General features: G+C 44.3%; 1 protein-coding gene across 1 annotated transcript; it reads left to right on the top strand.

Annotated features, from left to right (window-relative positions):
- Positions 1–8,155: 8,155 nt before the first annotated feature.
- LOC146782914 (uncharacterized) lies at positions 8,156–23,608 on the top strand. The gene is made up of 4 exons (XM_085637260.1): positions 8,156–8,249; positions 19,742–19,828; positions 21,323–21,442; positions 23,229–23,608. Exons 1-4 carry the CDS (start codon positions 8,156–8,158, stop codon positions 23,600–23,602), a joined length of 675 nt encoding a protein of 224 aa, XP_085493386.1. The 3' UTR covers positions 23,603–23,608.
- The last annotated feature ends 363 nt before the right edge of the window (positions 23,609–23,971 follow it).

Raw genomic sequence — 23,971 nt, 5'->3', positions numbered from 1 at the left:
GCCTTGTGCCTCAGGGCTTGCGGTATCACCAGTCTGGGTCCTCGGAGTAGGATCCCGTCGCTTGTGGCACTGAGTTCGTTTCGTATGTGCCACATCTTCGCTGTGTGTTCTCGCTCTTCCGGACTCCAGGAGTTGGCTTGCAGCAGATAGTTTGTCCACGACCCTTCCTGGACTGCTTTCAGAGTCCTGTTGTATACCGCGTCTGTGGTAGCCGCTTCTTTGATATCCTCCAGCGTCATGTTCAGAGGGCAAGCAGCTGTGGATACTAAGTGCACGTATTGTTCGACGTCTTCCGTGTCCTCCTGTGTTTCGGCCAGGACTGGGTGTCTGGACAAAAAGTCAGCGGGGTTTTTGGCCCCTGTTCGGTATACTACCTCCATTTCATACGGTTGCAGCTGAACTGCCCATCTCTCGATACGCGGAGGTGGATGAGGCGCTGTCCCTTTGAAGAGTGGAACGAGTGGTTGGTGGTCTGTGACCATCGTGAATGGTTGTCCTTTTAGGTATAGGTGGAAGTGGTTGCAGGCCCATTTGATAGCCAACGCCTCTTGTTCAATTTGAGCGTATCTGGTTTCAGTAGGTGTAAGGGACTTGCTGGCGAAGGATAATACTGCCCAGTGGCCCGGTTCGTGTTCCTGGGCCAGCACGGCGCCGAGCCCCTCAGGGCTTGCGTCTACGAGTACTACTGTCCGTTTGGTTGGGTCAAAGTATGCCAGCGTGGCTCCCCCTAGGAGGGCATCCTTTATTCCTTGGAACGCCTCTTCTTCCTTCTGCCCTCATTGCCACTTTACATCTGATCTTGTGAGGGCTCGTAGGGGTTCTGCTCGAGTGACTAGCCCTGGGATGAATCTCCTGCAGTATGTTGCCATACCTAGAAAACTGCGCACGCCCGTCGGTGTTGTCGGTGCGGGTGCGTCTTTGATGGATTGTGATTTCCTTGGGTCTACCTGAATACCTTCTTGGTTGAACACGTATCCGAAGAATTCTAGAGAAGGCTGGAAAAACTGGCACTTGTCCTTGTGTAAGGTCGCCCCGTGTTCTTTGAGACGTGTTAGCGTGTTGCGAAGGTATTTGTAGTGGTCCGCGGCTGTCGCTGAGTGGATTAAAATATCGTCGCTGACGTTTAACACCCCGGGTAAACCCAACAGCATCTCTCGTATTGTATTTTGGAATACTTCCGCCGCTGACGATATTCCGAAATTGAGTCTTTTGTACCTTCGTAGTCCTAGGTGAGTACTGAAAGTGGTTATGCAACGGCTTTCCTTAGCTAACGGGAGCTGGTGGTATCCTGCGTTTAAGTCAATCTTTGAGAACCACTTTGATCCGTTCACATCTGCGATGATATCATCCATTGTTGGCGTGATGTGACGCTCCCTCCGTATGACTTTGTTTGGTAACCTCATGTCGATACAGAGTCTTATTGCTCCCGGCTGCTTGGGTTTTTCTGTGATGACCATTGGGGACACCCAGGGCGTTGGCCCTGACACTTTTTTGATGACGCCTTGTCTTTCCAGAGTCTCTAGCTCTTTTTCTACCAGCAGCCTCAGGTGGAATGGGACTCTCCTGTGTCACAAAGCAACCGGGACAACTGTTTTGTCAATGTGTAGTTTGACCGGGTCGCATCGGATGCGCCCGAGTTCCTGGAACAGCTCAGGGAACTGGTCGAGAAGCTCCTCTACTTGATGGGTCTGAATTCTCCTTGCGAAGGAAATCAGGTCTAAGTCTTCTGCGGGGTGGCTGCTTAGTAGCGTATCTGCTTCCCTGTCGATGACGTGAATCGTTGTCGTTACATCCTGGTCGTCTGCCTTGACAGGGACGGTAATCTTTCCTTTCAATGGAAGAGGGGTGTCTGCTCCATATGCATAGATTCTGGTTTTGGATGGTTTTACTGGAGGGCGTCGGTATTGTTGAAGGCCCATCACATTAACTGTGGCCCCAGTGTCGATGACTGCTTTCACCTCTATTCCTGCCACGTGGACCACACACGTCGGTTGAGGCCTGCGGCGTAACTTCAGTTCCCGCGCAGACGAGATCAGGTACGCTTCTGCCTCGTCGTCGTCTGATGAGTCTTCACTCATCTCCTGGTATCTCCTCCCTTTCCTGTTCACGTCTTCTGGTGGCATCGCCTCTGTTACCGCCAGTTGCCGTACTGCCCTTGTCGGGGGCCTTCGGTTCCTGAATTCGCGGCCTCTGGTGCATCTTCGGCATACGGAGGCAAAATGGTTGGGTATTCCACAGTTTGTGCACGTTTTACCTTGCGCGGGCAGTCTTTTGCAGCATGTGGCTCATGCCCACAGTACCCACACCTTGGCTTGGTCCCTTCCGGCTTTGAGCTTCTAAAGGCGTCTCCTCTTGGCTTGACTCAGATGGCGTCTGCGCATTCTGTCTTGATAGTTTCGGACCGCCCCTGGGGTTTGATGAGCGCTTGGTCCATTTCGTTTGCTCTGGCTGGCGACAGGTCATGTGATCTTGCCAGCACTAGCATGTCTTCGAGCGCGATCTTCGGTTGGCACAGGATGAGCCCTCTCAACATCTTGTCTCGGCACCCTTGGATTAGGTGTGCGTGTATTTCCTTTGGCTGGTCATGTTCTGTGCATGTGCTGGCGAGTTCACGAAGCCGGGCATAAAATACGTCCATCGACTCTCCCTCTCTCTGCCGGGCTTGGCGCAATTTGAAACGTTCGAAATCTGGGTTCAGCTGTGGATCAAAATGAGAATTGAGGGCGGCCACCGCCGCGTTGTAATCGACGGCTGCTCCTGAGTTAGGCAAGTGCTTGAATAGTTTAAAGATTTGGTCTCCTGCGTAATGCAGGAGCAGGGACCTTTTTACTGCGTCGTCTGTCTCGTAGTTATTGAGCCGTTCTATCCAAATCTTCCATCGGGGAGAGGCTGTCGTGGGGTCCTCTAGTTCACTGAATGGGGTAGGACTCCTGATGCTGCGTGTTGAAACGGAACGTGGGCCGGTGCTGCTGCTTGGCCTGGTGCGGCCACTGGGCCTGGTGCTGGGCCTGGTGCTGCCCCTTGGTCGTTGTCACCCATCATGCTTATTGTTGGTCACCGCCTTGTCCTCGTGGGGTAGGTGATTTATCCCTCCTCTGCTTGCTTATTGTGTCCGTTGTGGTGACTTAGTGTGAGTAGGTAGGCCTCTTATCCTGCACCTCTGTGCTGTTGTGGGCCTGTTGCAGTATGGTGGTAGTAGAAGTCCCCCAACGGAGGTGTGCTGTGGGCCTGTGTTCCTTTTATAATTTATTTATTATGTTTTTGTTTTTTTTTCCTCTCTCTACTGGCCTTCACTGGGGCTCAGTTTCTTATTTGTATGCTTCCCCCAGGGATCTTGTTCTGTGGCTGTTTGCAGCTCTCCTCAGTGTGAACCTGGCTGCCTTCGTGGGGTGAGCACGTGAGGATGCACTCACCATGTGCCTTTGGTTGTTCAGGCCGATACCGCGTGGTTGGGCACCCTGCAAGGCCCAGTGCACGTGCGCGTGCGTGCCGATCTCCAGCACTTTGAGCGCCTTCCTTTCACTCTCCGGTGTGCGGCGAGCACTCAGCTGTTGGTGCGCGGGTCTCCGCTTGTCCCGCCCTGCGTCGCCAGTGTAATGTGCCCCTTCGTGAGGCACTTGGGGCCGTGGATTCGCCGCGTAGCGCGGAGCCAGCGCACAGAATCAGCCCACGCTCGTACTCTGATTGGAGACCGCGCCCCCGAGCGGGCGGCTCCTTTTATTCGTAACCCCGCAGGCCACGTCTGGCCCACAGATGCTGTGGGGCGGTCTTGCAAACAACTAGACCGTGAGATGTTACACCTCCCAGTCACCCTGCGGTGGGAATAGCAGCACCGCTCTCCTTTACTTCTGGGAGGGACCTAACAGCTATTTTTACAGTTATTTTTCAAATGCATCCTTTACCATTTCTTTTATTGAGATCCGAACAAATAACGTTGTTTTATTGATACATTTACATTTCCGTAGACATGCACACAGACAGCGGTTTATATTGGGGTTTCATTCACGGAGCACGTTGGCATTTCACAGGTGCAGTTCACACAGTGAACATGTCTTAAGGTGTGTAGAGAGAGGTGTGTAGAGAGAAGTGTGTAGAGAGAGGTGTGTAGAGAGAGGTGTAAAGAGAGAGAGGGGTGGAGAGAGGGGTGAGAGAGGGGCAGAGAGAGAGGGGTAGAGAGAGAGGGTAGAGAGAGAGGGTAGAGAGAGAAGGTAGAGAGAGGGGTGTAGAGAGGGGGTAGAGAGAGGGGTGTAGAGAGAGGGGTGTAGAGAGTGGGGTGTAGATAGAAAGGTACAGAGTGGTGCAGAGAGGTAGAGAGGTAGAGAGAGGTAGAGAGGGAGGTAGAGAGGTAGAGAGAGAGAGGTAGAGAGAGAGAGGTAGATGGAGAGAGGTAGAGAGGTAGGTCCCAAAATTGTGTTCTGAAAGTAAGAAAAAATTGGTTTTGATAATACATTGTGAGCATGTAGTCTCACTATAGCCGCTATAAGGCGCATACCAGACATTATGTCAGTCCCCAGAAATCACCAAGGCATTTCAACTCTCTGTCTCAAGACACTCCTAATGGGATGGAAACTAACTGCTACCAGTTCCCCCTTGTTATGCTGCCCGTAGGGGAGGGGCATAGAAATCTTTTGCCCCGGTGGAAGAAGCCAGAAATAATTATCTTGACGCACATGTCACATCATTATTAAGTCCATAAGTAGTTATCCGTGTTTAAGTGAAAGCCTAATAAGGAGAAATGGGCCGCCGTGAACACTGAACGTTCTGTCCATAGAAAGTAAAATATGCAGCATGCGTTTATGGCAAACAATGAAGGCGCGCTACAGCCCGCATGTCGCGTCATTATAAAACACAAAATTAGTTTGCCACGTTTAGATGAAACCTGATAAGGAGGAAAGGGCTGCCGTATAAACTAGACGTTCCATACATAGATAAAAGTCTTTGCAGCACGCGATATGGCAGACGGTGATGGTACGCTGCAGCGCATGAAATATATCACAAGCATAGGAGGAATGGGCTGCTGTATGAACTAGACGTTCCATACATAGATTAAAGTCTATGCAGCACGCGATATGGCAGACGGTGATAGTACGCAGCAGCGCATGAAATATATCACAAGCATAGGAGGAATGGGCTGCTGTATAAACTAGACGTTCCATACATAGATAAAAGTCTATGCAGCATGCGATATGGCAGATGGTGATGGTACGCTGCAGCGCATGAAATATATCACAAGCATAGGAGGAATGGGCTGCCGTATAAACTAGACGTTCCATACATAGATAAAAGTCTATGCAGCACGCGATATGGCAGACGGTGATGGTACGCTGCAGCGCATGAAATATATCAATAGCATAGGAGGAATGGGCTGCCGTATAAACTAGACGGTCCATACATAGATAAAAGTCTATGCAGCGCGCGATATGGCAGACAGTGATGGTACGCTGCAGCGCATGAAATATATCACAAGCATTGGCCGCGCGGCCGTGAAAGCGACGCAGCCGCACGGCCATGAAAGTGATCGTGATCACCAGATGGCGCCGGGAGCAGCAGCAGCCAGCGGGAGGAGCGGGACGCGCTCTGTGGTGGGGGAGGGGGAGGAGCGTTGAAGCGCGCGCTTGGGAGAGCAAACGAGAGGAATGCCATATGGCGCCTGATTGAGCGATGCGAGGAATGCGCGTTACTGTGCGCGTAACCGCACGCTCTAGGCCAGCAAAATCTTGTGGTCGAATTTCTAAAGCCCACTCACTAAATGTCTCGCTAGATCAGTGCATGCGCTAGCTCAGGTGAGACCTAAAAAATAAAAGTAGAGATAGGACTAGTCTTACAGCAAAAACACGTATGTCCATACTCAGGAAGGAGAATGTAAAATTCCCTAGCATTAATGACAAAAAGTTTCAGTTCTATTATTGACACAGATCCAAGGATTATGCAGGACATTTACTGTTTTCCTCACAATAGCCAATAGAAAATACTGGCTAGTGGGGGTAGAGTGCACAGAGTTCTAAAGCCAACAAAAATATACGGTGAAGCAAAGATATAGGGTGCAGCAAAGGGCAATAAATATGCACTAAACACCCAGAAAAGGTGGATTTTCTATACAATACTTTAGTAAAACAATGTGATTTTATGTATGGCTCAATCAAATAATCTGTGCAGCATGAAATCCCATGAGCTCGAAAGGAATTTTCATTTGATCAGAATTCAAAGTACAATCTGACTATTTATCAGGTGCGGTGTATTCTGGTCTCATGTTAGACATTGAGCTATCGCCCTTTAGCGACCATTCACACATTTAGAATACTCCATATACTGAAGTTCCGCCATGCCGTGCATGCACCTTTGTGGTGAATCAGTGAAGGATCAGACTTCCATGTGCCATAAATAGGGTTCTGTAGTGTGCTGGTCCCACATGTTCAGGAGTCACAAGTAGACGCTTTAGACGTGGCCAGGTAGAAGTGGATGACATTTATTAAGTTCTTAGATGTATATACAGCAAGCCCCACCAGGAGCAGCCTCCTAGCTGCTCAGCCCATCTTCACCTGTCTCACACACACACAGTCACCCAAGCATTCCACTCACACTAACATTCTACGCGGAACACTCACACTGGCTGAGCAGCTAGGCACAGGATGAAAGGGAACATAATAACATGACCTGAGGATACTACACATCCTCTCCCTTTTACACTGAAAATTATGAGGACCCAAACTAAAATGAAAACAACTATATACAGAAATGTACAAAAGATGTAAAGAGTCCATAAACCCAGGGATGCATGATGAAATACATCACGAGAGGGAAAACAGACACACTAAGGAGGAAGGAAGGATGAAAGGATAGATAAACACACTAACATCATCTTCCTCCTTTAATACTGAACAAAGAAAATGTAAGAAGTTAAATAAGAGCTCACATAAAACAAGTGAGCATTACACACGTGACAGAAGAAAAGGGTAAACTCAACGCAGACTAAAATACAATGGATAGAACGACACCCAAGGAAGTACTTCTCACGTGAGAAGACTATGGCGAAAACCCAATACGCCACCCCTCATGTGAGGTACACTATGGGACTAAAACCCAAGTGAAAAAACAAAAATTCTTTGGGACTGACACCCAAATGTACAGAATATGTCACATGGGACTAACACCCAAGAACTTGTGCAGCATGAAAAACAGAATGCAGCACAGTGTGGCATCAAAAGATGACAACCCACACACACGACAACGAACATAGAAGTGAAGGAACTAACACCCAACACCAACATAATAAAGGTGGGACTGACACCCCCTTTAAACAGAAAAATGGGAGTGATACCCTTCCCAAATGTATATAACTGTGAACGTGAGGTGATGGGACTAAAAAACCCACTCCCATCCCAAGGCAGGGATAAAATATCTGAAACATGGGGTAATGGGATTGAAAACCCACTCCTATCCCTAGGCAGGGATAACATATCTGAAACATGGGGTCATGGGACTAAAAACCCACTCCCATCCCTAGGCAGGGATAAAATATCTGAAACAAAGTGAAATGGGTCTAAAACCCATTCCCAAGCAAACAAAACATCTATGAGGAACGCATTTAGCGATGTTGACATACTGCAATGACACACTGTAAATACATATATGTCAATAGCCTGTGAAATGAAGACATTGTATCTTTACATCTTGTAGAGAAGGACAACAAACTTGTAAAAAAAAACAGTTACCATGGTGTGCCTGTCACCGCGATGAGGTAGACAGGTGTTCAAATAATTTTTAATACGCACTATAAGCCTAACATTTCTAAAATGTCACTGGTGTGCCTGTCACCGTGTTGAAAATGGAAAGGTGCTGCAAAGATGCAAACAGAACTAGGGTAACAGTAAACAGCTCCAGAAGACTTGCCAGATAAACTTAGTAGGGAAAGAAGTGCCCACTAAAGACCAGATGAAAACAGGGCTTGCCAGAAGCAAAGTACTATGCAGCATGCCAGATAGAAGATGTTAAAAACGACGAGTGAAAACCAAAAAGGACAAGGGCTTGTTGAAGTGCTGACATGGTGCAGTCTGCTAGGAGTGTCTCAAAGTCTAAAACTCAAACTCACACCCTAATCATAGGAACTGGCAACGAATAGAATATGCTCAGGACGATCGCAGCTTACATCACGAGCATGGCAGCAGAAGTCGTTATGAGCGGACCATTCCTCAGACTGCGGCAGCGAAATCCATGTGAGGAGAAGCGTGAAGAGATCCACACACTCCGAGGTTGAAGTAGACTTCAATAGCAGGATAACTTTATTAAATGAGCAAAAACGTAGTTGGCAAAAACATAAAAAACGTACATCGCTAATGGTGAATACTGCATGTAGGGCTGGATCCGCCAACTCCAAAATGGCGGGACGTACAGGAGACGTATGCTGGGTGGCTCACGGCGCGCTCCTGCATCAAAACGTCCTTAGGCAGCATAACAGACCGGGAAGAATAGAACACGTCATGAATAGGCTCTCTCTCTGCTCCGTGCGACACAATGGATCAGGTAAGAAGCACAAGCCATATTTTAAATTTGAAATACAGCGTAACTGTTTCTCTTGAGCCCAGGCAACAGGGAAAACAGGGTACACATGCCACAAAATGTAAATTCAAAGTCTCTCATCCAGTAGTTTCGCCATTTCTGCACGAGGCAATCTTCATTTTATTTTAATTTTTAAAACAGCTCACTGAGCTTTGAAAAACGAACGAGCAATAGTGATGAGAACAGGCACAATTTTACTCCTCCAGTCTCGTGCTAACACGGAGGAAAAGTCACAAAATCAATTACTGAAAACAACTTGAGCAAGTGCACAGTCAAACATAAAACTAAAAGAAAATGACTTCGCTCCACACAGGAGACAAAACCAAACCAGCCACAGATTACCTTACTCGAAGAGGCACTGTTGTGGCTCACCAGACTTTTCTTGTTGAACTGTAGATGTTTGAAGTGGCACTGTAAACGTTTTTTCGGTACTGCAGACAATTGTTATGGCATAGTTTCTTCTCCAAGGTGTAAGCAGGCTTGTAACTGTATTTACTGGTGTTGTAGACACAGAGATGAAAACACAGCATGCCTGGGCTGGGGCTGTCCGGTGTATTGGACACTGGTGGGGCTGCGAGGCGTGATTGACTGGTTTCCTGCTTGACTGGTTTCTTTTCTTTTCATTGAGTTTCTTGATACTTGTTACTCTTTGTTAGTAAAAGTAGTAGGTCCTTTCCTACATGTATTCTTGCTGTACTCCACATCCTTAGTTGGCATCCAACTACCTTTAGCGTGAGATGAGCTCCAGATCGTTGCCATAAATGTAGTGTGCTCGTCCCAAATGTTCAGGAGTCACAAGTAGACACTGTAGACGTGGCCAGATACAAGTAGATGAAGTTTATTAAGTTCTTAGATGTATATACAGCAAGGACCACCAGGAGCAGCCTCCTAGCTGCTCAGCCCATCTTCAACTGTCTCACACTCACACAGGCACCCAAGCATTCCACACCAACTTTCTACGCGGAACACTCACACTGGCTGAGCAGCTAGGCACAGGATGAAAGGGAACATATTAACATGACCTGAGGATACTACAGGTTCCTTGTTTTTAGTTAAACCCAAATATTATCAAACATCTAAACTTTCTTCATCCCACCTTGTTCACCTTCAATGAAATTAAGTTGGGCAACACAATTGTTTCTTTTGCTACTTCTTTCTTGTACGATTGCATGCATATTGTAAATTTTTAAATATAGAGCAGGCTTCAGAAGCACACTTAACACCCTCCTGCTCTGCCAATGCCTGCAACATCTTGCCAGGCAACTTTACAAATTGGAAGAAGAGGAGGGTCAGCACAAGGGTCGTTTTTAATTAGGGAAAAAAAACAATGTAAAGATATTAACAGGATTAAATCTATTAAAATTGCTACTTATATTCACGGAATAGACACTAATCAGTACATACGGCTTATGTGTGTGCTGCTGGTGCAGATTGGGGTGTACAAATTCTCCCTACTTCCACGGATAGAATAATTTCACAGATACACGCACATGCACTCATCATACACTTGGGCCCATTTCACTAACATATACTCAATTACTCTATCAACGCTGAACCTGTGGAAAGAAAACTCCTAAACACCCTATATCTACACTGAGGCCAATAGGATCAGTTTGATGTCATCCTGAGTCATGATCTAAACAGTAACCTAAACATCAATAATCAAATAGAGAACTCAATAATTGACAAGAAATAACCACCAACACTGTATTTAAAATTATGGTACTTTATCTAAAATTAGTCAAAAGAAATAAATCAAAGTAAATCATTATTCTCATAATTACCTATTCTAGCTAAATGTCATAAATGGGTCAGGACAGGTCTCTCGATAGAAATCTCCCGAGTCGCCGTCCTCACAGCATCGATCCTCACCAACGCAGGTTTGGGAAGAAGTGGCCACCAAAATTCAAAACGCAATGACACAGACCCTCTCTAGTCTAGCATATTTATAATAAATTTAACAAAATAAAGAAACATAAAATGTTTTAGATATCCGCTGAACCGCTGAGCAGAGCGAGCAGGAAAGGATGTAGCATCGCTACATTTGGAAAAATCTCCGCTCAGAAAAATCACAAAAATAAAAAGACGGAAGAAGGAAACTCAAATTTGCAAATGTTTCTTTTTACGTTCACATTTCCTCGGAACCAGCATTGTGATCACAAAGTTCATTGTGGCTCCTTTGTCCTCCAAGGATACTTGGATATCCGCCCAGAGCTGCTGTCCTCACGGAAAATTTTAAACCAGGCGAAGACTGTGGTCAGATGACTCTCGACCATGTTCAGCAAGGCCTTCTCATCAAAGTTCGACTACTCAAATGCAGGCTTTAAACGGCAGCCATTTTCCACTAGGCCAAAACGTATCATCTTAATTAAAAGACACAAAAACAACATTACCACAGCATAGTGATTAAACAGTGTTAACCCCACTAATACCCTTATGTGTATGTAATTATCTAGCCTTTGCAACACAAGAAAAACATTAGTACACAACATTTAAAAAGCGTTTTGTGCTTTAAAATAAACAGCACTCAGCAACATTTATTTAATAAACATGCACATTATTAGTAAGCAACATGAACGCATCCCCACGTGTAGTTTTCTCTTATTAGTACGTATTGATTAATCAGAACATTTACACAAAACAAATAATTAGTAGTTACAAATTAATAATTTTAATTTTCTCGACAATAGACAAACCAGAGCTTTAAAAACCCAATAGATTTTCAACAGAAAACTCTGCTCCAGCAATCCCCCCTTTGGTGATTTTATCACCAAATAAACAACCCCAAAAAAAAAATTTAGTAAAATTTAGTCCCATTTTAGGAGAAACTGGAAATGTCTTTTTCTCCTTACACAACACTACACACCAGACACCCTTTCATCATGCCTCTTTGTCTCCAAATAAACACTCTCCCTCAATTCTTCTAGTTCTATTTCTTGTGGTTCTCTTTTCAACCTTTTATTTCTCTTTTCATTATTTCTTTTGATTAATTTCTTTTTCCCTCCCCTGTTTTTACAACACACACACACCAATCTTAGTATCAATAAAGCAACAATTATACAAGTCAAAGGAAACAATATCTTACCTATAATAGTACTACCTATTTTTGCAATAAAACTCTTAACAGCAACTATCTTATTAGCTATTTTGGTCCAGATACTTTCAGCTTCCAGTGGTACTAATTCTTCATGCAAATCAGTAATATTTTTGATATAGACCTTCAGGTCTTTGCTTTCATCAGGAATGTAAGTGCAACAATGTTGAACTTTCAGCATTCCACAAACTCCACCCTCCTTGGCCAATAGAATATCAAGGGCAAGTCGATTTTGCATAGACATGGCACGTACGGCAATCAATTCCGTATTCACCAAAACAAACCCTCCAGCGGTATTTGTCGATAAGCGATCAACCACTGTTGACAGTTTCCGAATTCCATAAGCATTCAAAGAAATTCCCACTGCTGGAATTAAAGCTCCAAATATATCACCAACTATTTCTGACCAAGTTTCTCTTTTAAAACGTGTTAGTAAATTAATATGTTCTACATCTTCTATTCTATCTATATGAAAGATCTTTGGAAAGACCAGGCCCACATAACACGTGCCATACCAATGGTCAGGCAACCTGTAATAAGCCTTGTTCCCACAAACATAATACACTCCTGGGAAAACTGGATCTTCTCCACCTCTGAAACCCCATCCTGTTGCAATGAAGTATGTATCATGACACTCACTAGTCCCAACATATAAACATCTCCATTGTCTGCTTCGCTAACCACAGAATAGTAAAGAAAATCTATTTCACAAGAATCCTGTCTTTCACTCACTTCTGTTTCAGTACGGAATTAATACTCTTGTTGACACAGTAGCACATCCCTCTACTCTGCCCTTCTATCATGCATTCATTAACTGTTTCCTCTAGGAATACTCCAAAGAGTTTTACAATCAACTAAATGCTCATACATTCACGCACAATCATACAAGAAAATGTAGTACATACACACAGAATCCTGCCTTCCCGAGAACAGCGAACAATCTGCCCTGCTACAGAATTATAACACACGTTAACCAAGCAGCTTACCTCTGCCCAGTCCTTCAAACAAGCTCAGAGAATACCTATTACTTCTCCCGCGATAAGCTTTAACGGTGAACCTTACGGATCCCTGGGACTTAAGACCAGAGTTTCACAGATAACCTTCGCTATCATACACACTCCTTTTATACCAGAAATATATCCGTAATAGTAACACACAACGATGTCACTGATTCCGAACCAGACAATGTGACGCGCAACTTCAATTGTCACACATTTTTCCTGCATACATACAGGACCAACAATCCCGTCTTTCCCGAGAGCAGTATATACTTCCCTCTGCCCTACTACGGAACTGCTACTAGCTCCCAAGTTCCAGAAGCACTACGTAAAACTCAACACGACGACTCCAACATATAGTATTAGTACATATACCAACATCAATCAATAATCAATAAATCAAAAACAAATATACAAGCAATCTAATCAGATCAAGATAACCATCAAAACCATCAAATTCTGCTACCAGGAAATTGGTGCAGATTGGGGTGTTCAAATTCTCCCTACTTCCACGGATAGAATAATTTCACAGATACACGCACATGCACTCATCATACACTTGGGCCCATTTCACTAACATATACTCAATTACTCTATCAACGCTGAACCTGTGGAAAGAAAACTCCTAAACACCCTATATCTACACTGAGGCCAATAGGATCAGTTTGATGTCATCCTGAGTCATGATCTAAACAGTAACCTAAACATCAATAATCAAATAGAGAACTCAATAATTGACAAGAAATAACCACCAACACTGTATTTAAAATTATGGTACTTTATCTAAAATTAGTCAAAAGAAATCAATCAAAGTAAATCATTATTCTCATAATTACCTATTCTAGCTAAATGTCATAAATGGGTCAGGACAGGTCTCTCGATAGAAATCTCTCGAGTCGCCGTCCTCACAGCATCGATCCTCACCAACGCAGGTTTGGGAAGAAGTGGCCACCAAAATTCAAAACGCAATGACACAGACCCTCTCTAGTATAGCATATTTATAATAAATTTAACAAAAGAAAGCAACATAAAATGTTTTAGATATCCGCTGAACCGCTGAGCAGAGCGAGCAGGAAAGGATGTAGCATCGCTACATTTGGAAAAATCTCCGCTCAGAAAAATCACAAAAATAAAAAGACGGAAGAAGGAAACTCAAATTTGCAAATGTTTCTTTTTACGTTCACATTTCCTCGGAACCAGCATTGTGATCACAAAGTTCATTGTGGCTCCTTTGTCCTCCAAGGACACTTGGATATCCGCCCAGAGCTGCTGTCCTCACGGAAAATTTTAAACCAGGCGAAGACTGTGGTCAGATGACTCTCGACCATGTTCAGCAAGGCCTTCTCATCAAAGTTCGACTACTCAAATGCAGGTTTTAAACGACAGCCATTTTCTACTAAGCCAAAACGTATCATCTTAATTAAAAGAGACAAAAACAACGTTACCACAGCATAGTGATTAAACAGTGTTAACCCCACTAATACCCTTATGTGTATGTAATTATCTAGCCTTTGCAACACAAGAAAAACATTAGTACACGACATTTAAAAAGCGTTTTGTGCTTTAAAATAAATAGCACTCAGCAACATTTATTTAATAAACATGCACATTATTAGTAAGCAACATGAACGCATCCCCACATGTAGTTTTCTCTTATTAGTACGTATTGATTAATCAGAACATTTACACAAAACAAATAATTAGTAGTTACAAATTAATAATTTTAATTTTCTCGACAATAGACAAACCAGAGCTTTAAAAACCCAATAGATTTTCAACAGAAAACTCTGCTCCAGCACTGCAACATGTGTTGTGTGACTCAAGTGTCCTTCCTGAGATCAAGTCAAGCATAGTTACTCATTCAAAGGCCATATGTTCATTTCCTTCTCCAGGTGGATGTTGAGATGGTGCTCTGCGGGAGCACAGCTGCTACTCTAACCCACTGGTTCGGAGCCTCTCGGTTTGACATCCTCTCAATTGTTAGATTACACTGTAGAAAAAAATGTGCTGATCCACGGAGCTGAACCCAGAGGCACAAGTAGTCTGTTCCCATAGCTTTCCAATGTGGTTAGGCAACGCAGAAGGAATTGGATTTTTAAGCACATTCCTCAGGAAGGTGAAAGGGAAGGCTCAGATTCAATAACCTGGCATAAATTCAAACTGTTCACTGTGTCACCGCCTCCATCCCAAGTAGTGCCAGTGGTGTTGACAGCACTGCCTCCCTTTCCAACATAATGGTGCACAGCATTTAAAGAAATAATATTGCCACGGTGCAAAAGGATGCAGTAACTGTTTTTTAGGTCTCGCCTACGCAGCGCGCATGCAGTGCTTAGGAAAGACCTTTAGCCATCTGCATAGCTTTGAAGCCAAAATCGTGCACGCGTTGCATTGCTTCCAATGGCAACGCGTGCACGTCTGGAGATTCACTTGCGGGAGCAAGCGGCTGGCGCCATATGGTAGCAATTATCGCGGTGCCAGCCGCTCGCTCCCGCAAGTGAATCGCGCAGGCCCCCTCCTCTCTTCCCTCCCCCTGCTGCCGCGCGAGGCACGCGCTCTTGTTTGTAAGAGTCAGAGTTTCCTTTTAAGAAGCCTGGTTCCATGCTGTGTCTGCAGAAAAGAGGTTTTTAAAGGACTATTTACAATATATTATCCATCAGTTTACTCTCAGTTTGGAAACAATTGCCTGGGTTGAGTAGAAGTTTCTTCTCCAAATTTGTATTTTGTCTCAGTTACTTTTGTACAAATTATGTGCTCACATTGGGATAATTTACCTTTTGTTTAAAGTTATTTGGAGCCATTTTCCATTTGTGTATAATTGGGAACAAAAGCAGTGGATTGTTGCTGGCTATCTAGGTAATTTGGTGAGAGCGACAAACATTTAAACTGCATGCTTTATTTCCCTTATATTGGTATCTCGTACGTTTCGAAAGCTGAGTGAATGTATTAAACCTCAAATAGAAGCAAAGCCAGGGAAATATATTGTGTTTACCGCAGCAGGAAGGTAGCTGCCAATTTACAGTGTAGGCGAAAAACTGCGTAAAGTTAAGGCTTTATATGAAAAATAAATTGAAACTCGTCTATTCCTCGGAGAGCGAGGAAATCCTTTAAGGTTTCTTAGTGTAATTTTCACGGACGTTTCATAATAACCTGTCAGTTGGAAGAGGGCGGTGAGACTCCAAAGTGCTTTCTTAGCTTCAGGGCGCAGCTGCCACTCTCCAGTAGGCTGTCGCTGCAGGCAGGGCACCTTCCATGCTGGAAAAGGCTCGCGCTCCGAGGGCGCTTCCGGGATGGTTGCAGGGCATGAGCTGCTGATGGCTACCGCGTCCCAGGGCCTTCCCAGAAGGACAAGAGGACATGGCTGGGTTCTTGGAACTTTTGAGTAACTCTTTCAGACTCTGAAAGAAAACACAACGAAAGACCTAATGTAAAATAATCATGTATATTGTCTATCCTTGTACTATGCCTTTGTCATTAGCTTGAGAACATTTAACCGTAAAACCAAGAGGCACTTGCATTGGCAAAGCCCATAGGGCTGGTCTTGCCACGCTAGTGTTCTGGCTATTTTGTTGTTGAAGGAATTTGCAAAAAAAAGAAGAAACATAGAAAACTTGCAGCTGTCTTCATGTGGCAGCCATATGCTTGTCTTAATAATGGTCCATAAAAATACTTTGTGCACATAATAGAACACAAGTGCTTCCTAGTTATAGAAACGCACATCACAGGAAAATATAATTCTTATTGGCACAAAGGGAGGTACTGTTGGCTATGCATTACTTTAACCTAAAGTCAAAGTTTAAAGACAGAAAACTGACTTAAAAAAACGATAACAAATGGAAAAAATAGCAAAGTAAATAATTGGTCAACTAACATCGGCACTGAAGTGCTTGCACTTATATTTAGGCAGATGTCCACATGTAATCTGGCAAAAGTGCTATTACTCACAGGGCCAGATAGCGAAAGGCTGGAGTGGCCAATCTAGGGACCCATGTTGAAAGCTGTTGTGGAGGGAACAAAATGTGGGTGAGAATTGTATGGCACTCAGTACTCTGTTCCAATCCCATGTATTTTGTGTGCTTTCCCATCTTTTGTAGAACAGAAGAAACTGATATTCACAGAGAGCTGGAGCTCGCTTGGTAAGCCTGGGTTTTAAACCACAATGTAGCAAATTCATTTTTGGGTGTTGACTTTTATTAGATTAGCTTTAAGAGCAGAGTAAAGTAAAATCCTTTTCTCCTCTGATGTGAGCCCACGTTTGCTTAACTAATTGTTTATGTGCATAATTGTCCTCGTGTGTTTATACTTCCTCTATTTCAGGTATCATGATACAGTGGCAAGATTGCTTTAGCGCACTGCGACCCACTGTTGAAAGGGATATGCCCTTTTCACAAAAATACATTTTTTTAGATTCGTGGTTGTTTATTAATGATGCTTTAATTTGTGCTGATTTTTCAATCAACAGTTCCTTCTGCTTATCTGATTTTGAACCAGAATGCAAATTTCTCTCTGACTCAAGCTTGTGCAGGGTAAAGGAGTCACACTGCAGCGAGATTACGCAGCAGACGTGTGTTAAAAAAAACACATGCTTTGTTCCATCCCAGTACATAAAAAAATCTGCAAAACTGAAAAAGTAAAATTCATCAAATGTGCACAGATTAAGTGCATAATAGGAACACGGGAGGACAAACAGCAGGCCACGCGGTGGAAATAAAGTCTATTTTCCGCGTTCTGTACCTGAGTCGCAGCTTTCTTCTTGTAGGTGCTCAGAGAGTGTTATCACCTTAGTGACAAGCACTCCATCACATGGAAAGGAAGTACCCGCTCCACTCACACGTTTGCTTACTTAAAGGGCCAGTGTTGCGCTGGAAGCTTTCTGACAAAGCCTGTTATATTGCGCCCAAGGGCCTCGCCCTTCTCGGGCTCCTCGGCTGCCAAGGGGTTCCATATCCTGGCTTTTCAGACACAAGAAAATTGCATTTATTGACCTATAGTTTTACGTATTAACTATGAAATCATAGGGGCAACTGGACAGTGGTGCTGAAGTCTCCTCCCTTTTTGAAAGGCAGTGGGTATCAGCTGAGGGTTTCGGGGACCCTGGAAATCTACTTACAGAATTACTAAAGATCAACAACAGACGTCTGCTTATATTTTCAATTTAGACGCATCTTTTTCTTCAGCTGCAAGATTACTCCCCACCGGAAGAGGTCCTGACTAACCCTGGGCATAGTTCGCGTAGCCGCGCTTCGCGAAGCTTCGCGAAGATGTACTTGCACTACGCGACCTTCGCGTAGCTTCGCTTCGCGAGCTTGCATAGTTGCTTGGTGCTCCCGCTCGCGATGGCTTTTTCTTGTTCGGGAGCGCGGTGAGCGTGTTCGGGGAGCTGTTTGCATGCTCGGGGGATGTATCTCGCGATCTCCTCCCATGCGGTCGCCAACGGGCGCGGCCATCTTGTTTTTCAATTGTCCCGCCCGCTCGCGATGCCTTATTTCCTGTTCCGGGTCACGGATAGCGTGTTTGCGATGTGCATTGACGTGTTCGGGAGCGCATTTTACTTATTCGCGATGAATAGTACATGTACATGTTTGCGAGAAATATCGCGCGAACTTACCCACACGGTCTCATCTTGTTTTTCACTCTATGCTAGGGTTCTGGGCCTACTTTTGTATCCTCCCTTTATCTTTGCAATCCTTTGTCTTTAAAGCATTTTTTCTGACTTGATTTTGTTATTATCTATCTCTCTCTTTGCCTAAGTTTATATTTTGCATTTTATTTCTACTTTTACTGTGTTTTTGTTACTTTTATAAAGTTCTTTCTATCTTCTTCCCCCTAACTTTTTTTTCCCCTTCTAACTTTTCTTTTCCGCCTCCCACCCACCCCAGAACCATGGCCAAGGGCACGCCGAGTGCCAAGGGCAAGGGACCTGCAGGAGCAGAGAAGGGCCGCCTGCCTTGCGGCAGAATGCGTCCTGCAGGGGTGCAGGCCCGGCAACTGTTTGGGGAGGAGGAGGTGGCAGCCCTTGTTTTCTTCATCCAGCGCCTCCTCCCCTTGACCTTGGCAGCAGGCGGCAGGCCCGGCTCCGGGTACGCTACCCAGGAGCGGCACCGTCGGTGGGCGAAGGTGCGCCGGGCCGTGTTCCGGTGCTCTGGGGTCCGGAGCACCCACAACCAGCTAGCCCACCAGTGGTCCGACATCCTGGACCGGGAGCAGGACCTGTCGGACCTGCTAGGTGTCGAGGTCGTCGGGCTTGGTGATTAACTGATTGTGTATATTAAATTTGATGAACAACAAGATTACTGCTGCGTGCCAAGCGTTGCTGGTAAATTACGTTCTAAAAAGCAAAATGTTGTTTGATTTAAGGACCCAGGAGCTCGGTGGTACTCTTACTTGTTTGCAACTTAGTTTGCGCTGATGCTGATTATGTAAGAGTTTATTTTACAGAACTGAAGTTAGGTAATGCGATTTGCTAGAGAGACTCTAGTCCTTCCATTGTCCTACTGTGAAATAGTGGTGGATGGATATTGGATACTAGGTTTAGTTTGTTAGTAGTAGTTAATAATTGTTTTATGCGGTCTGCGTGACGCCTCCTCTGTCACTGAGTGCTGCTTACCCCAGTCCTCCGTCGAACTTTATGTCCTTTGTTTAGTGAGTGGTAGGCTTAGCATGGTCAGTCAGTAGCAGAACTAGATCAGAATCATGCAACCAACCCACAATTTGTTGTATGTATGTATGCACTAATGCATGCATGTGTCCTCCATCTCATCTATGCATTTGATGGCTGAAAATAATGGAAATGCAGAATTAGTGAACAATTGGCCCGTCTGGAATAGGTGGTGTAGGTCAGGTGGTACTTAAGGCTTCATATTTTAATTAGAATGGTTATGGAACACTGAAGTGTTCATAAATAAGTAGATGATCCGTGAATGCAGGAAGAAGCCAGTAGTCGATCCATCTGATTAGATAGGTCAATTTTATTGCAATTGTTGTTTGTTTCCTAAAATGTTGTTTGACTTATTTTTCCAAATGATTTATTATTATTTTTTTCACAGCACTCCTTAATGTTTGTCTCTTTCTTTATTATATTTTACATGATCATCAGCACCACCCAGGGGCAAGAAGACGGGGTCAGAGTCGGCGGGGGAACCACAGGACCGCTCCTCTACCGAGGCTCCTGCTGCTGGCCCCAGTAAGTCCTCCAGTGGTTATATTGACATTTATATTTCCCTAAATTTAACTGCATCTTTTTTTTCCGAACTATAAATTATGGTTCCACTTTCTAATTCTATTTTTTACAAAAGCTTACTTCTTTGACCTTGACTATCTGTTTCCAAATTCTGTTTATCCCTGCCTCTAACTAAGTTGCTTCTAACTGCCTCTGCTATGACTCTCTGTACTACTACTACTACTACTACTACTATTACTATTATTACTCTGTGTTTAGCGAAGCTTGCACAGTTGCCCACTCTTTATAGAAGGTTTTCTTTGGAATAATAAAACTCTGATTGACCAATAGCTCTAGCCACTGTGTCCTGTCCTTTGGGTTGTCCTCTTCAAGTCTTCTCAATGTTGAGGCTTTGACAATTACCACAAACAAAATGGCCAACCAGATATTTGACTAGTATTTTTGATCAGATAGTACATGATACTACTATTGTCTAGTGATTCTGCAGAGCCACATACAGAACTATGTGCAACAAAATAGGATGTTGCTGATGGGAGGTTGGACCTTACTGATCACACCTCAGTCCGAAGAACCCAGGATCCCCTGACCGACTAGCTATAGTGTCTCACATTAGGGTCCCACTCCCGACCCCCCCCCCACGAAGAAGATACACAATGTTGATGATGACTGAGACAGACAACCCAGAACATAATAGCACCATTTTTCTCACTTACTTGTGTAAGTCCAACTCACCATACCAAATACCACAGAGTCTATGTGTAAGTTCAAAAGGTTTATTTGAAACAAGTATCAAACTCTGCATATCGTTAATATGAAATTTAATTTACTACAGCCATAGTCAATAAGCCAGCAAAAAAGCCTAAGATTAAAACAGTAAACATTTACAAGTGCATGACAACAAGAACAAGAGCCAAGGTCTTTAGAATTCTGGAAGACCCCTCACCGTAGAACGTAGAAATACTGGTTAGATCATCTTGCATCATAATATGTTCTGTAAATCTCTGGTTTGTAGAAGGGGATCTTCCGCCTATTATATGAGAAAAATGCCGCGAGTTAGCCGTTAGATAGTATACTGGTGAATGCATGCATTTTGCAGTCATGGCAAAAAGTGTAACATGTATGTGATGGTTAAGCAATATGAACTAAACAAACTTTTACGACCTCTTCACTTGTACGCAACAGTCAAGTGGCCTCAAAGGCATCTACTGCACATGTAAATAAGCTGGCAGGTATAATTAAATATGCGCCAAACGAGTAGTAGTCGACATGATGAATCTAAAAGGGTTACACACGGCTCAGGCTAACTTTCAAAAGAGTAGAGTAGGACTAGATGACCCTAGGAAGTGGAACCATATCACTACTAGTGTCTGTCTACTGACTGTACTTACTGTCTAGTGCTGATGTATGTTGCATTAACTTTTTTTTCAATGTTCCAAGTGAACACTTAAAATAGGGGGAGGTTTCCAGGCATCTAAAAATTTGTGATGTTTTTTCTAGGCACACTACCATCCACCAGTGCCGTCGGGGCCAGTGATGCGGCCATTCCGGAGAAGGCAGGCGAACTGGCGGCACCTGCAGAAGAGACAGGGGGGGATCCAGCAGCAGTGGCCGGCGGCGGTAAGTTATATTCATTACTTCTTGACATTACAGCTAGATGGAAGTGTGTTCACTATTTCACTGTACTGTGTGACTTATTATTATACAACGGTTGAAGAAGGCACCCTTTACTTAGCATTAGCAGCGTGAGTAGAGTAACCAATGGCCTCTTCTATTTGACTCCAAAATCAGCTGTGAATGTTTTATGGAGAAGACAAACTCAGATCAGATGACCTTGATGGATGTGTTGAACCATGAGGGAAAGAATTAAGGGTGGAAGGACGGCGAGATAAATAATATGACTGACTGGCAGAGAAGGATATGTTGTTGGGAGCATGCATAGGTGGCTGATAGTAATCAGATCAGATGCATGGGTTGTTGAAGGATGGGTGGAAGGTGAAAGAATGCCTGCCTGGGTGGGCGAAACAGTATGGGTGGATAGTGCTAGATAGCAAAAATCAGCGTTGTTTGGTTCAAATTCAAAGCCAAGGCAAGCAAGGAAGGAGCGGAAGCATGGGTGGTTGTTGGTGAAACCAACTAAGTATGAGAGATATAAAAAAGAAGGATAAACGTTTACTTTAATGGATGTATGCCTGGATGTACTATCATCAAGAGACAGTATAGGTGGAATGTGTCACTGGAGATTCTTACTTTGAAGAAAATTTAAAAGAAACTGCGCGACAGTAGCAAAGCCTAGGGGAATATAGGTAGTATTATCAGAATACAGTACACTTGCAGTAGTTTGCAAGCACGTCATATATATTTATATATATCTATATTATCAAGCGGAAGCCCCTTCCTCCCACTCTGGGGAGCACTCCCTACCTATTATTATTAATGTATTTGCGATTGGGGCAGCCAGCCTGCAAAGGGTGGCCTATCTGTTATTTATGGTTATTGGTTACACAATCAATGAAAGCAAAGTACCCTCTGCAGTAGTGGTTGGTAGTGGGAGTGTTGGCGGGCGGTGACATGGGGAGGGGATGGGTGGGTGGCACTGGCGAGGAAACTGTGTATTACGGCCAAATACAGGTAATCAACATAAAAATAAATAAAATTATTTTCAATGTGCGCACAGCACCGGCGAATGCGATGCAGTGCGTGCAACAATTTTTTTTTTTAATGTATTGTTTAATTACCTGTGATTGTCCTTAATCCATAGTTTACTATCCCCACCCTGCACCTTCCCACGTCACCGACTCACCGCCCGGCAGCACTCCCACCACCGACCACTACCGACCTGATATCGTATCGTATTAGCATCTATAATATGAATATAAGCAATGATCATCGGATCAGATAAATAATCAGCCTTTTTGTAGTACCCATGGCAGGGTGTAAATGAAATTGTGCATGCCATTTGCCCTCATGTAACAGAGTATGACCAGTGCCAACGGCCGTAAGGCGTCATAAAAAAATATGAGCTTTCCCACCTGCAGACAGTAGTAGTAAATAAAACGAACGTGAGTCTGCATCATGTGGCTCATATCTGTTTCTCTTGGGTGCAAGCTTGGCTGACGGAGCTGGCATGCCAGCTACAACAAGGTTATGTAATTGGGCTAAACTACAGATAAGAACAACACGACTGGTGTACCGTAGTACATAGTACGATTATATTTATAATGTAGGAAACTCCCACAAATGTTAGAGTCCAAGGAAGTAGGATTAGAGATACTTACCACCAAATCACAAATGTTATGAACTGTGCTTGCTAGTGATACTGTGACACTATGTGTTGAATTATTTTAGTGTTTCTGTTTTGCTAAGAGTATTGGCTACAACATGTTCTTTTTCTTTCTTGATATAGATACTCCTTCCACATCCACTAAACCATCAAGGAAGGAGTTGGCCGCTAGGGCCCGGCACCGAAAACTGGAGGCCATCTGCGAACATTATCGCCGGCTGGTGGCTCAGGCAGAGGAGGAGGAGGGGGCGGCTGCAGCTGCAGCCTCCACCAATGCCCCGGGCCCCAGTCAGGCCCTGCCTCCACTTTCACGGCGCCGTGGTCCGGCATCCGCCCGCTGCCGCGCCTCGATTTCAAGCACTGCTGCCCCCCACCCTGCATGTAACTGCAGGGCGTTTCGCCGCCAGCTGCTCCGCCGGATGGCCCGCTTAGAGCAGAACATGGAGGAGCGGGTAAAGATCCTGGTGGACAAACACCTTAAGGCCCGCCGACAATAGAGGACCTCGTCGTTTGCCCCTTTTTTAATTCCTTTTGTTGGTTGGTGGGTTTTTGGGCGTTGGGGATTCTTTCGGACATTGGGACTCTTCAACTTTTGTTTCTTTTTGGACATTGGTTGGGGTTAGGGAGGGGAGTGGATTAGGTCAGAGTGGGATAGTTTTTTTTTAGGGGATATTAAATCATATACTATTTACTATTTACTGATACGAAGTTAATGTTTTGTGGTGGGTTACAGTTTTCCAAATTCAATCTAAGTTTCATGGTTCGTTACTTTGTTTCCGTGCTGCTGCATGCCCACAGCCAGTGTTTGATTTAAAAGATCTGCCGATTTTGTAACACACAAACCGATAGATGCAGTACCCCTCACT

The sequence above is a fragment of the Triturus cristatus genome, chromosome 12, assembly GCF_964204655.1.
Source record: "Triturus cristatus chromosome 12, aTriCri1.1, whole genome shotgun sequence".
NCBI classification, from domain to species: Eukaryota; Metazoa; Chordata; class Amphibia; order Caudata; family Salamandridae; genus Triturus; species Triturus cristatus.
The sequence above is the reverse complement of the archived record's forward strand: the minus strand, read 5'-3'. Positions and strand labels throughout refer to the sequence as shown.

What these genes read in the sequence shown, in the direction of transcription:
- LOC146782914 (XM_085637260.1), top strand. Translation starts at nt 8,156, where the DNA reads ATGGCAGCAGAAGTCGTTATGAGCGGACCATTCCTCAGACTGCGGCAG. An exon ending in AGAGATCCACACACTCCGAG is followed by an intron (nt 8,250 to 19,741) that starts GTTGAAGTAGAC and finishes CATGATCATCAG; the next exon opens with CACCACCCAGGGGCAAGAAG. An exon ending in AGCAGCAGTGGCCGGCGGCG is followed by an intron (nt 21,443 to 23,228) that starts GTAAGTTATATT and finishes TTCTTGATATAG; the next exon opens with ATACTCCTTCCACATCCACT.